This window comes from Acomys russatus, chromosome 23 (genome assembly GCF_903995435.1).
Source record: "Acomys russatus chromosome 23, mAcoRus1.1, whole genome shotgun sequence".
Lineage (NCBI taxonomy): Eukaryota > Metazoa > Chordata > Mammalia > Rodentia > Muridae > Acomys > Acomys russatus.
The window spans coordinates 28,055,927-28,071,850 of NC_067159.1; the positions used below are offsets into that span (position 1 = coordinate 28,055,927).

Here is a 15,924-nt window from a genome sequence, read left to right on the forward strand (position 1 = left end):
AATGTATAATCTGAGGAAGTAGAGGCAGAAGGATCAGAGGCTTAGGGTCATCTTCAGACACACAGTGAGTTCCAGATCAGCACGTGAAACTCTGTCTCAAAACTGCACGCATATGCCCTTCCAAACCGTGTTTTCCTCTCTCTCTCTCTCCGGCGATCGGCGCTCTCTCTCTCTCTCTCTCTCTCTCTCTCTCTCTCTCTCTCCATATTCTTGGCAGGAAAACCCTGGAGACTTGGAGAGAGGCAAAAAGCCTACACTCTTACAACCTTCACTTAGGAAAAAAGTAATGAGTAAAGCAGGCTGGAAAGGTCACTTGTGGATAGAAAAGGTGCTGCTTTGAAAGATGTAGTTGTGGGAAAGAAAGAAAGAAAGAAAGAAAGAAAGAAAGAAAGAAAGAAAGAAAGAAGGAAGAAAGAAAGAGAAAGAAAAGAAAAAGAAAAGAAGAAAGGAAAAAGAAAAGAAAGAAAAGAAAAGAAGAACGAGAAAGAAAGAAAGAAGAAAGAAAGAAAGAAAAAAAGAAAGAAGAAAGAAAGAAAGAAAGAAAAGAAAGAAAGAAAGAAGGAAAGAAAGAAAGAAAGAAAGAAAGAAAGAAGGAAAGAAAGAAAGAAAGAAAAACGGCAAAGGCAGGGAGAAATAGGAAAAGGGAGTCTGGCAAGCAATGAAGGAAAACCAACGGAAGAGTGTGCTGTGCCATCTGTTGATTCTCCTGCTTTTCTTTCACTTGCTCGAGCAGCTTTCAAAGTTTCAGAGATGGGCAAGAGGGCTGTCCGTGGATAGAGCCACTGAAAGACTGTCTTTCACCTGCACCGGGGTGTCCCCCTGGGAGTAGCCCTGCAGCGAAACCGCCCTTCCCAGGTCCTTTTTTTCCCCCCCTTGTAAAAAGGAGGGCGAGAGGCAGCGCCTCCTTGGCCTGGGCCCCGCCCTCAGCCAACAAGCACGGATCTCCCAGGCTGCGACTGCCTGGCGAGTACAGGAAGAAGCCACAGATGGCTAGAACTAAGTCAGCCACCCAAGCGCACGCGGGAGCAGCTGCAGCGCCCATAGGGGACACGTGTGTTTAAACGATCACTGGCAGGGACGCCTTGAGTGTCCCCAAGCTCTGTGGGGCAGAGAAGGAATTGCCAAAGAGGCGGAAGGCCGGCTGGATCCTTTCTCACAACGGGGCCTGGAGAAGGGGTTAGTGAGATTGACAAACGCACAGCGGAAGATGGGGAAATAGCCCTGAAAAAAGTGGAGAAAGCGGCCAGCCTGAAGCACGTCCCCTCGGCTCAGCCTGTCATGCACCGAGAAGCTCAGGACAACTTGGCAAGACTTCCCGAGTGCCCCGGAAACTGGACCAATGTCAGTCTCAACCCCCTGGTGCCTGCCAGCGCATGGACACACCCTGGCTCCCTGAAGATGTGCAGGATGGTGTGGCCACCAACTGTCCTTGTCCTGTGAGGTTATCAGTGCTTCTCTTGGTTGTTGTTGGTGGTGATGTTCTTCTTTTATTTATTTATTTTTTACTTCATGAGAACTTGTAAGTGAAGATACTAACTTTTTTGTGGAAGCTGCTGGGTAGTGCTAGGAGGGAAAAAATGTGTAATATGATGGAGAGCACCTCTGCTCCCTTCTAGTGTTTTTGCAGCGTCCAAGTCCACGGGTTAAGCCATCACCTCCAGAGGATTGAAGTTGTGGTACGTGGTGACAGCTGGGAGGGGAGCAGGATTTCCTTACAGCCTTCAGCGGCATCTACCTCCTCTGCATGTATGAGTGTGCCAGCAGCAGCAAAGGGGGCAGGGCTGTGCTTGTGGAGTCTCCGCTGGGACCAGAGTGAATGGCCCCCAGGGACAGCCCGGAGCCTCTGGACCCGCAGGCCTGGGTCTGGCCTGGAAAGATGGTAGCGATGGGTGCCCTGGCAGGCGTCTGGGTCCTGAGCCTGCTCACCTATGGCTACCTGTGCTGGGGCCAGGCCTTAGAAGACGAAGGGTCTGTGAGAGCTCAAGCCGCAGAGAGACCTGAACCAGGTACAGCGGCCACCTCCCGGCCCCATCTCATTTTCATCTTAGCTGACGATCAGGGATTTAGAGATGTGGGTTACCATGGATCTGAGATAAAGACGCCCACTCTCGACAAACTCGCAGCAGAGGGAGTTAAATTAGAGAACTATTACGTCCAGCCTATTTGCACACCGTCCAGGAGCCAGTTTATTACCGGAAAGTAAGTGTTACCACTTCTATTTATTACTTGGGAAAAAAAGCGTAAGCCTTTATTTAAAACTGGTTTCTAATTTAAGAGAGGAACAGAAAGGATGGGGTAAACAATCCAACTAGTGAACAAATAAATGAAAGAACGAACAAACGAATGAATGAATGAATGAATGAATGAATGAATGAATGGTCTGTCATCATCAATGTCAATACCCAGGCACTACTCTTCTTTTCCTTTCCCTGACAGCCCGCTGTGAGCTTTTGAATGGTGTCAGGGTTTTACACTCATCCACCAACCAAAGAACTCCATGGGTGCTGCTCCCAAATCCGTTTCAATTTTCACCCACATTCACATTTTGTTTCAGGTATCAGAATAAAATTCAGGGAGCAAAAGTGTCGTTTGCAACTCTTAGTTTGTTACAGAAGCTCGAATTCTATGATAATAACCCCAGTTGATAACAGAGTACAGAAGCCACAAAAGCAGGGCTGGAGGGACTGTGGGAGTGACATGGACTGTGCTGGGTGTGGAAGATGACTCCACCTGCATATTTGCTGGGTGATTTTCTCTCATGGTGTCATATCTGACTGCCAAGGCAGTTCTCAAAATGCAGTGGAGTTTACTGAGATTTGCTGTGGCTGTTGCTCTGGTGTGGGGAAGGGTTCTGAGCCACTAAGACTGAGAAATGTTCTTAACGTTGTCAGGAGTCTGCTAAATAGCTCGTCTTCTTAAGTGGTTCGTACAATTCTTTTTTGTTAGAATATACATGGTTGTTACTTGTTTTCATGCCGCGAGTTTGGTTTAGAAGGTAAAGCAAAAGGGTCAAGGGGCCAAGGTACTCCTGAATAGCTGAAGTCTTCGACCTATGTGCTTTATGATTTTGGTTTCAAGACAGAAAACCCTTGCTTCAAGTGAAGTTGTTCTTGGAATTGGACCCTGTAAGGATAGCCAGTAACCAGTCTGGAAAAATTAAGACTTCAACATTTCGTAGGAATCTCTGTCTTGCAACGACTTTTGCTTACAGCATAATTTCCACTGCTTAGCAAACTGTCAAAATTTATCATCACTGCCAGAAAATAACGTTTTGCGGCCTCAGAGAGAAGAGGTAGAGAGCAGGGCATGGTGGTACACACCTTTAACCCCAGCACTCAAGGTGCGGAGACAGGCAGATCTCTGACATTTTGATGTCTGTCTAGTCTACATAGTGAGTTCCTGGCCAGCCAGAGCTACAAGGTGAAAGCCTGTCTCAAAAGTTTTTTTGTTTTGTTTTGTTTTTGTTTTTGTTTTTTTAATTAAAGAAGGAGAAGAGGAGGAGGAGGAGGAAGAGGAGGCAAGGGGAGAGGGACAGGTCGGTGTCCTTCAGAGTCATTTTCAAGATTAATCATTGCATCATAAAGTCAAGAGGATTTGATATTTCTGCAACAGTTAAATTATTCATCTCTATTCCCAACTATTGTTATCCTTGGCTCATGGGATGAACATGTCATACAGACACATCAGTTTATTTAGAGAATTCAGATTTGCACAGAGAGCCAACAGTAAGTTGAAAAAATATGAACCTGAATCCATGAACTTACTTTCTATAGTAAAGCATGTTCAAGACTTTTTCCTAAAGGGAGGAGATTTGAAAACACCTTATACCAATAGAATATCTAGTCTACCTTTATCAGTTACCTTGAAGTTTACTGAATAAGTTGGAACAGAATGGAGCCAGAAATAACTCTTGGTTTTTTTTTTTTTTTTTTTTTTTTTTCTTAATCAAAGGCTGATTCATCACTGTCAGCACAAACAAACATCCAATGACAAGATGTTGCTTCCTACTAAGATTTTTCATTCAGTGCAATAAGTTGCATAATTGTTTTGGAGACCAAAAAAAGAAGCTCAAATAGCTACTGTGATTTGGTACAGATTTCTACTTAAGTTAAGCAGAGAGAGATATCTTACTTGAAGTCCTCCCTGGGACTTTCCTATAAATGAACACGGAAGTAAGAAAAGAAACTAGTCAAGAATGTCTATTTCAAAAAAAAAAAAAAAAAAAAGAAGAAGAAGAAGAATGTCTAGTTCTAGGCTTAATACGAACACTTCAGGCCCAGAGAACAGGGTACTTAGCCTGTCTGTGAGAATGCGTTTGTGCTTTCTGCATCCTCTAAAGAAAAAAAAGGAAGGAATAAAAGTCCCAGTGGGGTGGATTATTTAGAGAGGAAAATAGGTTATGTGAAATGTGAGAGAAATCAAATATCTATACATGACTTGAGGGGAACCATATGGCTGGAGCTGACTTAACTTCTGATACCGTTAACACAACAATGCTTTTGTTTATGGTTTTCCGCAATTGAAATGTGAAACTTTCTCTTAATGCTACACAGCTACGTAACAAATTCCTTTTATAATCCGCGTTATGCCACTCTGGCAACACTGAGTATCAGTCATGTTGTCAGGATGCATTCGCTGCATGCGGACTATTGGATGCAAACTGCGAAGATCAACCGAGGAAACTCGATCTGTAGGCTGTAGTTCTCCAACTCAAGTGAGCAGCATGAATGACCTCAAATGCCAGTCAAAAATACAAAATACGGGCCTATCCACCATTCGGCGTGCCAAGAAATTGCCAGTAATTTTATGAGCATGTCAGATTATTCTGATGCTAGTGGTGTTTATGGTGAATTAAAAAGCATCTGTATTAAATGCGAGCACCTACAGAGATACCATTAGTAAACATACCATCTTATTTAATTCTTACAACAGTTCTGTAACATTGCTGCTTCTGTTGTTCCTGTTTCATATAGATTTGGTAAGAGTCCAAGAGAGGTAATGATGCAGTATTCTCAATGGATGTTCAGAGTTAGTCTGATGACATAGAGGCTAATTGAGAAAGTGGTTGCCTGTGTCCAATCAATTGCAAGGTACCTTTATTTACTATTATCAAGTAAGTGTTCCAAGTGGTGGCACAGAGAAATAATAGCCCTTCTTCTTTTTTTTCATTTCATATTTTATTTATTATAATTTATTCACTTTACCTCCCAATTGCTATCTCCTTGCTCTTATCTTCTTGTTCCCACCCTCCCTCTCTCTTCTTCCCTATTCTCCTCCCCTGGTCCTTTGACAGGTGGGCCCTCCTCCCCCACTGTCCAGCCTCAGCCTATCAGGTCTCATCCAGATAGCCTGCATCCCCTTCCTCTGTGTATCCACGAGGCAGTCATGCCAAGGGGCAGTGATTAAATCAAGGGCACCAGAGTGCATGTTAGAGGTTCACTGGCAGCATCCCACACCCCAATGTGGAGAATTAACCATCCATCAGCTATATCTGAACAGGGGTCTTGGTTCTCTGCATGCAATGTCCTTGGTTGATGCATCGGTTTGTGCAGGCCCCCTTTGGGTCCAGATCCTCAGGCCTTGATGGTCTCCCTGCAGAGCTCCTGACCCCTCCTGGTCCTTCCATTCCCCCAGTCTTCCATACAACTCTCAGCACTTTTCACAGAGTTCATCTTCAAGTCCCAGTATCTGTCCCAATCTCCTGCTGGTAGAGTCTCTCAGCGGACATCTATGTTGGGTTATATCCACTTGTAAGTGAGTATATACCACATATATGTTTCTGAGTGTGGGTTACCTCAATCTGGATGATCTTTTCTTGAAAAAAAAAAGCCGATGTAGTCTGAAAGAAATATGGGCTTTACAAGCATTAGACACGAGGTTCTGAAGACTTAAGGAAAGACTGGAAATACGATTTGAATTTATCTCAAAATTACTCTGTGCTTTTAGTCTTACGACTTTTTCTATATCATTGGCGATTGATGCGATTTGCTAAATCCTATTGTTGGATAATGATCCTTTGTGTAAATATGCTGCAATTTGTTTACCCATTCTACCATCAAGGATGTTGCTGTTTTCCAGTTTGGAACCATTAGGAATATGCTGCCATAAACATACTTGCTCATGCTTTGATAAGCATATCTTTGGACTCCTCTTGTGAGTTCATCAGGTACAATTGCTGAGGTGCAGGCATGTGGGTGTTCAGCTTTTGCAGCTACTGCGTAACAGTTCCCAAAGTGATGATTATGGGCTTGCTTGAACTATCGTGGCAACTGTGTGAAAAGCCCCATCTATGCCGACATTTGTTATTGTTTCTTTTCATTTTAGGCACTATGGTCATTGTACATTGGTATGCTGTCCTGTTTGAAATTTGCATTTTCATAATAACTAATAACGTCAAATGTCTTTTAATAAGTGTGTGCGCAAATAATTGCTTTACTTTCTGCTTAGGTGACTATTTGTTCTTTTATGGACTGTGATAATTATTTATATAATCTTTTCCTTTGTCAGCTATTTGTATTGCACAGATTTTCCACTTTGTAGCTTTCTTTCCCACTCACATAATTATAGTAATGTGGTTTTTTTAATGACTAGGTTTTAATTTTATTTCTGTTCAGTTTATTTTCTTTTCCTTGCTGTGCTGATTTAAGAGCATCTTACCTAGACCATATCATCACAATGGGCTTTACCTCGTAAATATTCTATTGCTCTGTTTTTGTCTTTAGATCAACTGGGATTAATTTTTAATGCAGTAGCAAATCTGAGTTCCAAAGTATTCATTTTCCTATGTCTGTCCATTTGGACTGACAACCCAAATTCAATCCCCAGAACCCACAAGGTGGCAGGAGAGAATTGAGTCCCAAAGGATACACAGGAATTATTCTCTATTCTCCATAAACAAGTCAAGAAACACAAGTGGCTGAAATACACACACATACACACACAGAGAGGGGGAGAGACAGAAAGGGAGGGAGGGAGGGAGAGGGAGAATTTTAAGAGCACACTTTCTCATAGCATTGCAGAATCATCTTCATCACTGCTGTCACATTTGATCCATTTCTGACCTCTTCTGTTCTAATGACGATGCTTTTATCCAATGGTGCCTTCTCTTAAACATAGTTGTATGACAAATGTTCATGTCTAGAATGTAAGTCCTCTTAAATGTTCCTCAAAGTCACCTTGGCTGTTCGTTACCACTTCATTCACTGTAATAAGAGTGAAGATAATTATGAAGTGCAAATAGATTGGAAGGTTTGATTTGGGGACTATGAAGGACCCACTTTGGAATCGTTCTGCTTTCCAAATACATGCAAAGTGAGATCAGCCACTGAGAATTAATTAAGATGTAGGTATTTGAGAGAGTTGGATATAAAATGTTTTCTAGGGGAGTGGAAAGTGGATGAGCAGGGAATGCCGACAGAGAGCTAGCAGTCCCGAAACCCACCTGAGCTTTGTGGCCTTTTTTTTTTTTTTTTTTTTTTTTGACAGCATCAGTATAGTTGCTTTTACCCTGCCGTACTCAGGTGCTATATGGAGAAGCACCTTGATTGCAGAGTTGGATTATTATTATTTTTTTAATCCATAGTGACTGTGGAAAGAAAAAGAAGTACAGAGAGTTTATGTTCAGACTCTACATGGACTGAGATTCTGGGTGAGCACTAAGAGAGTAGACTGCTAAGTGAAAGGATAGGAATCAGGGAGTGAGTAAGCTCATGATGATGGGACAAAATTCTAACTAGTGTATTGTTCACAAATGATGGAGAAGTGAGGGTGAAGGTGCGACAGAGGGTGATGTCATTGCAAGGGAAGAAGCTATGAAGGTGCTGAACACCACATTCACAGGGATACTTAAATCATTAAAAATTATAAGAACAACCATAGTGAAAAGGACAGTGCTAGGAGGACGAGGATGGTCTACATCTATGGGATATGGGGTGGTGCCAGGAGTTAGCTGGAGTCTGGTCTTTCCGACTGCTTTTTTAAGGGACTTAACGTCTGAGGGAGACAAGAGGAACAGGTGGTAGGAAGTGTAATGAGGAACTAAGAAGATGCCTTCCTAGTCCAGCCTCAGATTCTGTGAGAAGTGAAGTGGAGTGAAGGGCCAGTCTAGAGCTGATAGTGTTATACGGACAAAGACTAACGAATTTGAGTGAAAAGAGGGACTGTTCAGGGTCATGCTAAGGTCAAGAGGGATTTCTTCAGCGCAAACTGTCAATAGAGGGTTCTTTGGAATGGACTGGAGAGTAAGCACAGGAGAAGTTGGATCAAAGTAGAGAACATAGCGATACATGGAGTAGAATCAAAGTGAAAGCAGATGTGTCGGGAAGACTTGAATTATGACGAAGTTTACACACAGCACCAAAAACATGATGAGATTTTCAGAAGCTTTCGTAGGAAACTCTAAGAGTTTGGCTTTATTGGCAGCCTCCCTCTGAAGCTAAATAAAGTTGTGCCTTCCAAGTGTCCGTCATGAACAATGGCAGTCACACTGCACAGTTGTGTGCACAGCCATGAGTTCTGGGGATTTCAACTTGTCCCAACAGATATGGATCCAGAGAGCTCCTCTGTCGACTTGCCAAGGGCTCCAAAGCTAGGGTGTGTCTTCAGGAGATTTACAGACTTGCAACTGCCTGGAAAAGCAACTGTATTTAGTAGTCACTCTCATCTGAAAGTGACAGGAGGAATCCTAGGGAAACAGATTTAATTAGTTCACTCTATATCCTTGCGCATGCACGTGCACACACACACACACACACACACACACACACACACACACTTCCCAACAACCTACATTGTCAACATCAAGGTCATGCATGCTTCCACTTGTATGTACTTGATTAAAACCCTAGCTGTAAGTAGTGTTGTGTACCCAGAGAACCTTAATATATTCACTATTGCTTTCAGAGATATTTAGCTAATGCTTAGACAGCTGCAAAAATATAGATGTTTATCATTATCTGTCAATAAGAAATAAGAATCTAGCTGTACATGACGGTGCATGGCTTTAATCTCAACACTCAGGGAGGAAGAAGCAGGCAGATCTCTGTGAGTTAGAGGCCAGCCTGGTCTACAAAACCAGTCCAGGACAGCCAAGGCTACATGGGCTAAAAGAATCTTGCTCAAGTCTTATTTCACCAATATAGAATGAATATAACAAGTGGAGCATGGCTTTCAAACCTCATAGAGACAGTCCATAAAGAAAAGCCCAATGCCAAGGCCATCCAGCAGACCGCTGCCTATTCTTACTCGACTTAGACTGTCTGAAAGCAGAAGTGCTGGTTAATTAGGCTAGTGGCACTCAGTGATGATCAAAGTGCCCAATTTTAAATGAACCTCCAAGACATGTTTAAATTAGGCACAGTCATCATTTGGATAGGTATCTGTCCAGGTAAGAGTGTTGAGTTTCATAAAGTGCTATTCCTGGAGGCTGAAATGGAGTCCGCTGCAGAGAACTAAGCTGAAAGAAAAAATGTCCAGCAAAATTCTACAGATAATTTTTATTTCATCTCACTCTGAGGGTATTTTACTCTGATGTAATTAGTTTGATGAAATGGTCTTTTAGCAGTCTAGATACTAAACATTCCCAGCAGTGGTGTTTCTTTGAGGCATCCATTTCTCCGTGTGCGCTATTGTAATTAAAAGAAGGAAACTGCCCTGTCTCTCATCTTCTACCCTTTACCCCAGCTCTCTTCGAGTTCATCCAATACATTTGCTTTACTAAAACATGAAACTCATCAGAAGAGCCCCTTCGGCAAACACCACCCTTGGCTCCCCAGTGCACCAAAAAAGGAGAAAAGAAATTAATTTTCTCTGAGGGCTTTCATGTGCTTTTTTTCCTTTTCAAGCATCCTGCCTTTTAATCTGCACACGCAATATTTGAAAACATTAATAAAATATTTAACAAATGTTCTCATTTTATGCGTAGAATATTAAAAATTTAGGGGAGTTATATAAGCCGGCCATGATTGCATAGCTTCTAAACTGAGGAGCATGTATTTAGGCTTGAACTGCGTGCCTCCATCAAAGCCCTCCAGGCTTTCTGCAGTACTTTCTGCCTGCCACATAAGCTGTAGGCACATCTTAGTCCAGTCATCAAGCAGTTTCTTCAGCTTCTGTACTCGCTACACCAGAGGAAGCGATGGATGGCTCCGAGTTTCTAGGGGCCTTTAGGAGGGCCCCCTCTCTTTGCTTCACTTCTGGAATTCACACCTTTTCACTGGTTGCCCAAATGCCAACCACTCCTTAAGATTCAGCAAAAAAAAAAAAAAAACCCTACATTCCTCATACAGCTTCGCATGAGTCCTTCGCCAGAAATAATTTATCCTAACAGTGACCTTTCACAGTTCTGTCTCTGACTGTCTTATTAGGCATGATTTTCCACTCCTTTACAGCTCTATGGAAGCCTTTTACCTCCATTGCTGCCCCCCTGAAAAGCAAGACTCTGATTTATAACTCCATAAATTTCACAGTACCCAGCCCAGGGGTCTGAACTCATAGGCGCTAAGAAAATATGTGAAGAATGAAAGAAGGAATAGTTGGATAAACAATTATTTATTGCCCTCTGGTAGGCAATGGAATCAAACATTAATAGTCCCCAATTAAAAAAAGAAAAAGAAAAAGGATTTTTTAATAAAATATATTCTGATTACAGTTCCCCCTACCCAGTTTCTCAACTCTTACCCACTAAAATTCACATCCCTTCTTTCTCTTTCTCATTAGGATACTAATGAGTAATTAATGATAATTAATATAACAATAATAATAATAATAACAATAATAATAAACAAACCAGAATAGGACAAAACAAACAGAAGAAAAAAGGCAAAAGCAAAAGCTCAAGTAATACATGTAGATGCAGAAATACACACATTTACACACACAGAGATCCCATAGAAAAATTAGAAACCATAATATATATATATATTGGACAGGAAAGAAAAACAAGGAAAAGCCTGATAAATTATTATGAGGCAAAGAGCCTCAAAAATGCCACTGAGTTTGTTTTCTTTTGACCTCATGCTGCTAGGCATGGGGCCAGCCCTAAGTGTGGTTTATATACACAGTGAGACTCTACAGAAGAAAATTAAAATTTCATTTGCAAACAATTACCAATTGAAGATAGCTATGGTCTTAGGGATGGACATTTGTGTCCAATTCCACTCCCAGTGCTGGGACCCCATCAGGCCCAGACCCATGCAGGCTCTGTGCATGCTGCCACAATCTCTGTGAGTTCATAGGTATACGCACAGGTCCTGCTGTATTTGGAAGGCCTTGATAGCTTATATCATCCATTCCATCTGACTCTTACAATCGTTTTGCTTTCTCTTTACCAGGCTTCCCTGAGCCCTGAGTGAAGGGAATTGATAGAGGCATGCTATTTTGGACTGGGTGTTCCAAGATCTCTCACTCTTTGCACAATATCTAACTCTGGGTCTCTGTATTAGTTGAAATCTACTGCAGGGAAGCTTCTCTGGTGGTGGTTGAAAAGACACTAATCTATGGATAGAGCAGAACATTGTTAAGAGCCATCTTATTGCTATGTTCCTTTATTAGAACAGTAGTATTTGTTTTCCTCTAAATGGGCTATCTAGTCTCCGGTTCTTGGCCACCCATGCAGCATTGATGATGGGTTTCACTCATTCAGTGAGCTTCAAACCCAATCAAAAGGGGTTGGTAAGTTCCACACGCTTTGTGCCACAATTGCGGTAATGCATCTTACAGGTGGGTCACTTGTAGAAAGAAGAGTTTGTAGCTCGGTTGGTGTTTATGTTTCTCCTTTGGCAGCATACAAAGCATCTTACAGTAGCGTGAACACTATTACACAGGCTCTAGGTAGGCACAAGCTTGAATTCTCTGTGCCCAATGAGGTGTGTAGTTGTTATCTTCAGCAGCAAGGCCTTACAGCAATGTGTAGAGAGAAAAAAAAAAATAGACTCAGCAATAATGTGGGTTGTTTTAATGTTCCCTTGGGACTCTTTTGGCCAACAGCTTGATTAGATATAGCTCATTCCCAGGAGTAGGGGCTTCATTTGGTGATGAGAAATATATAGTTGAGGCTCTGTCTCCATATTATTTAGTGATTCCATTTAGATCACCTTCATATACTTAGGAGATTTCTACAAAAGTTTCCATATAACACCTCAAATGGCCTTTGGTTTTGGCAGTCCCTCTCCATTTGCCTTCCATTGCTCCCCTCTCACCTCCTCTTCTCCATTTGATCATGCCATCCTAGACCCCACACCCATCCACCCATGACTATCTATTCTATTCTCCTTCCAGTGCCTTACAACTCTTTCCCAGAGCCACTGTGTTTCTAAACTGTGATTCTATGGATTGTGCTTATCTTAGACTTAACATCTAACACCCACACATAAGTGAATACACACCACATTTGTCTTTGGGATCTGAGCTACCTCACCTAGGATAATTTTTTTTCTTAGTTCCATTCGTTTACCAGCAAATTTCATTTTTATGAAAGCTGAATAAATTTAGCATGTTTTTTGCCCAATTCATCCACGAATATCATCTAGTCTGTTTCTAATTTCTGACTATTTTGAATGGAGCAGCAATGAACACGGTTCAGCAAGTGTCTCTGTTGTAGGACATAGAGGGTATATGCCCAAGAGTGATGTGACTAAATGTTAAGGTATATCTATTCTTGATTTCCTAGGGAATTGCCACACTGAATTCCATAGTGGTTGTACAAATTTGCTCTCCCACTAGCAATGGATTAATGGTCTTCTTCTTCATATCCTCTTCAGCATGAGCTAGCTCTTGTTTCGTTGACCTCGGCCATTCTGAATTATGTAAGATAAGATCACAAATAGTTTTGATTTGTATTTTGTTGTTGTTGTTGTTGTTGACTAAGGATGTTGAACATTTCTTTACGTGTTTCTCAACCATTTGTGTTTCTTCCTTTGAGAATTCTCTGTTTAAATCTGTACTCCATTTTAATTGTGTTATTCGTTTTCGTGGTGTTCAAGTTTTTTTATATATATATTTTGAATATTATCACTCTTTGGATGTATAATTGACAAAGTTCTTTTCCCATTCTGCAGTCTGCTGCTTTGTCTGAATGGCAGTGTCCTTTGCCATGGTAAAAGCGTTTCAGTTTCATGAGAGACCATTCATTTATTAACTAATCTTCTTAATGCCTGTACTAATGGTGCTCTGTCTAGAAAGCCTTTTCCTGTGTCTATGAGTTAAAGGCTATGCTGAGGTCTTTGACCCATTTGAAGTTGAGTTCCGTGCAGAATAATAAGTATTGATCTATTTAGATTCTTCTACATGCAGCCAGTTTGACCAGTGCCATTTGTTGAAGATGCTATATTTTTTCCAGTGCGTATTTCTGGCCTCTTTATAAAAATTGGGCATTCATAGATGTGTAAATTTATGTCTAGGACATAAATCAACTCAATTCCATCCATCAGTGTGTCTGTTTTGTGCCAGTACCAGATTGGTTTTATGAATATGTGGATATACAGGTATATGAATATATAGATGCATGGATATATGGACATATAGATGATGGTATAAAGATATCCTATTCAGCTTTGAACGCCATCTTGTTACATGAGTTGACACACTCAGTAGGTGCACCAAAACCAGTTTCGAATGAACAAATACATCTAGACTTCATGGCCATCATTTCAATAACTTCCTAAAGGACTGTAGTGCTTGCAGCATCAGAGTTCACCTCTACAAAGAACCAGTGTGAAATCCCCACAACACGATACAAGTCCTGGGAGCTAGCACCTTAGCAGCTCCCATTCTCTGAAGGCTGCAATCAGTTCTTAACTCCACCTGACTCCACACTGCCCCATTTATCCACTCAACATCATCAGCGCCCAGGTTCTTTCACTTTTTCACAGAGAGATGTGACCTTTCCCAGTTGTCTTCCTTGCAGGAATGTTCTTTATTCTCCTCTGTGAAAATACCATCATATGACTGCAGATCTTATACCGCTTTTGTCTCCTTTTCCATAGGTTTCTGGTTATTTTTGTACCCTACACAAGGCAGAATGGAGCTGAGTGCATCCATTTCATTCCTACCATGGCTACTGCACTTCAATTATTGTAATATGTTGCGAACGTGTACCTCTTTCCTTCTAATCCCCAAATTTGTAACTGTACATCAAAGCACAATATCTGTACAGTCTCACCTAAAAATACCAAGTCTGGCCATGGAACATTCCTATAACCCTAGTTATCTAGTTACTGAGACATGTGGTGACACACACTACATCACCTGGTTTTACAAGTATTCTGAGGATCTGAACTGAGGTTCTCAAACTTACATGCCAATCCAACTGAGCCCAATCCCCAGCTATGTCATAGCTTTGAGTAATTGTTTAAGCATAATTCTCAGCTACCATATTGAGAGAATGAAGTCATGCTAAGGATAACATCTGAGTAGTAGTGGGTATTAGATTGAACACCTGGTTCTAAACATAATTTCCTCACCTGCCCTCAATCTTCAATTCTTAGGTTATTTCCAGCCTCTGGGTCCCTTCATCAAATGAAAGGAATGAAATCTCATCAGATAACTACCTTCTAGCATGTTTTTCTCTTAAGTAGACTGCATTTATGAAAGTCTATGGAGCTCTGCCTGGAACAAAGGACACATTCAGTATGCCCAAGTTTTAGTTTTAACCTAATTCTGGAGTTGACTTATTTAGAATAAATAGAAACAAATATTTCCAAACTCCGAAGAACTCTCACTGTCTCAGAATATGCAATGTGGAATCTTTACAAGAAATCATGACCACACTGATGGGCCTTGTGGTTTTCCCCTTCTGTCATGCTTCCTAATCTTGAGAACTACCAGTTCTAATTTTAAAAATGATTTTCATTTGTGTGTATGTATGTGTGTGTGTGTGTGTGTGAGAGAGAGAGAGAGAGAGAGAGAGAGAGAGAGAGAGAGAGAGAGAGAGAGAGAGAGAGAGAGAGAGAGAGAGAGAGAACAGAGAGACGCAGAGTTACATTTATCTGGTTGCCTATCAAGGCCAGAAGAGAGTATTGGATGTCCTGGAGTTGGAATTATAAATGGCTGTAAGCTGGTCAATGAGCTTTATTAGGAACCAAACTCAATTTCTGTGTAATAGCTGTAAATGCTCTTGACTACTGAGTCATCTCTTCAGCTCCTGTTCCTAAATGTCTCATTTCTGCCAATATACTCTCTTCATGAAAGACCACCAACCACAGCAATGCATCTCTTTCATATTATTGACAGCAAATTTACAAACCTGCTGGCATTGCTAGGGGGCCATTCTCTGTTGCTCTTCTCACCTGTATCAATGCATCAGAAAAAGACATTCTGAGTATCTTCCACACTCAAGGCTTGACTCTTACCGTTACCCCTCTTTCTCCTTCATAATTAATATTTATATTTTATAAACCTCTTCTATCAACATTTAGATGGGCTCAGATTTCTTCTGTCCAAAAATAAACAAAGTAAAATACATATTTGGCCCAAATTCTGCTTTTCCTTACCTAGCAAAAAATTATGAGGTATTTGGTATTACTAACCCATTACATTAATGATCTCTATTATAATAGTTTAGACTGTAAATTTGATAGTGTGTCTATACTGGTGTACTTTGACTAGCAAAAGTAATCTAATATAGATATATACATATGTATATACATATACATAATATATACACAATACATAAGATTAGATATATACACATAAATGTATATATACATATATTTATCCTCTAGTTGATCAAAATGTGTGGACCTACCAACATCAATAAGTCTATACATTCTCTAAACCTCATTTTATTTGAGATGAATTCATCCTTAGAGAGGTTTTCTATCTTGGTCAAAGTCCCAAAGTAATGAAAATGGGACTCTAATTTAAGCACTAATTTTTCTACTCCATTACCTAGATGATTGACAGGATGAGCTTGGTCTAGCTGTACAG

General features: G+C 41.0%; 1 protein-coding gene across 1 annotated transcript in view; it reads left to right on the forward strand.

Annotated features, from left to right (window-relative positions):
* Positions 1–894: 894 nt before the first annotated feature.
* Positions 895–15,924, forward strand: part of Arsj (arylsulfatase family member J) — a 77,676-nt gene continuing 62,646 nt past the window's right edge. The window contains exon 1 of the mRNA XM_051165625.1: positions 895–2,199. Coding sequence (XP_051021582.1) covers positions 1,817–2,199 — 383 coding nt within the window. The 5' untranslated portion in view covers positions 895–1,816. The remainder of the gene's footprint in view (positions 2,200–15,924) is intronic.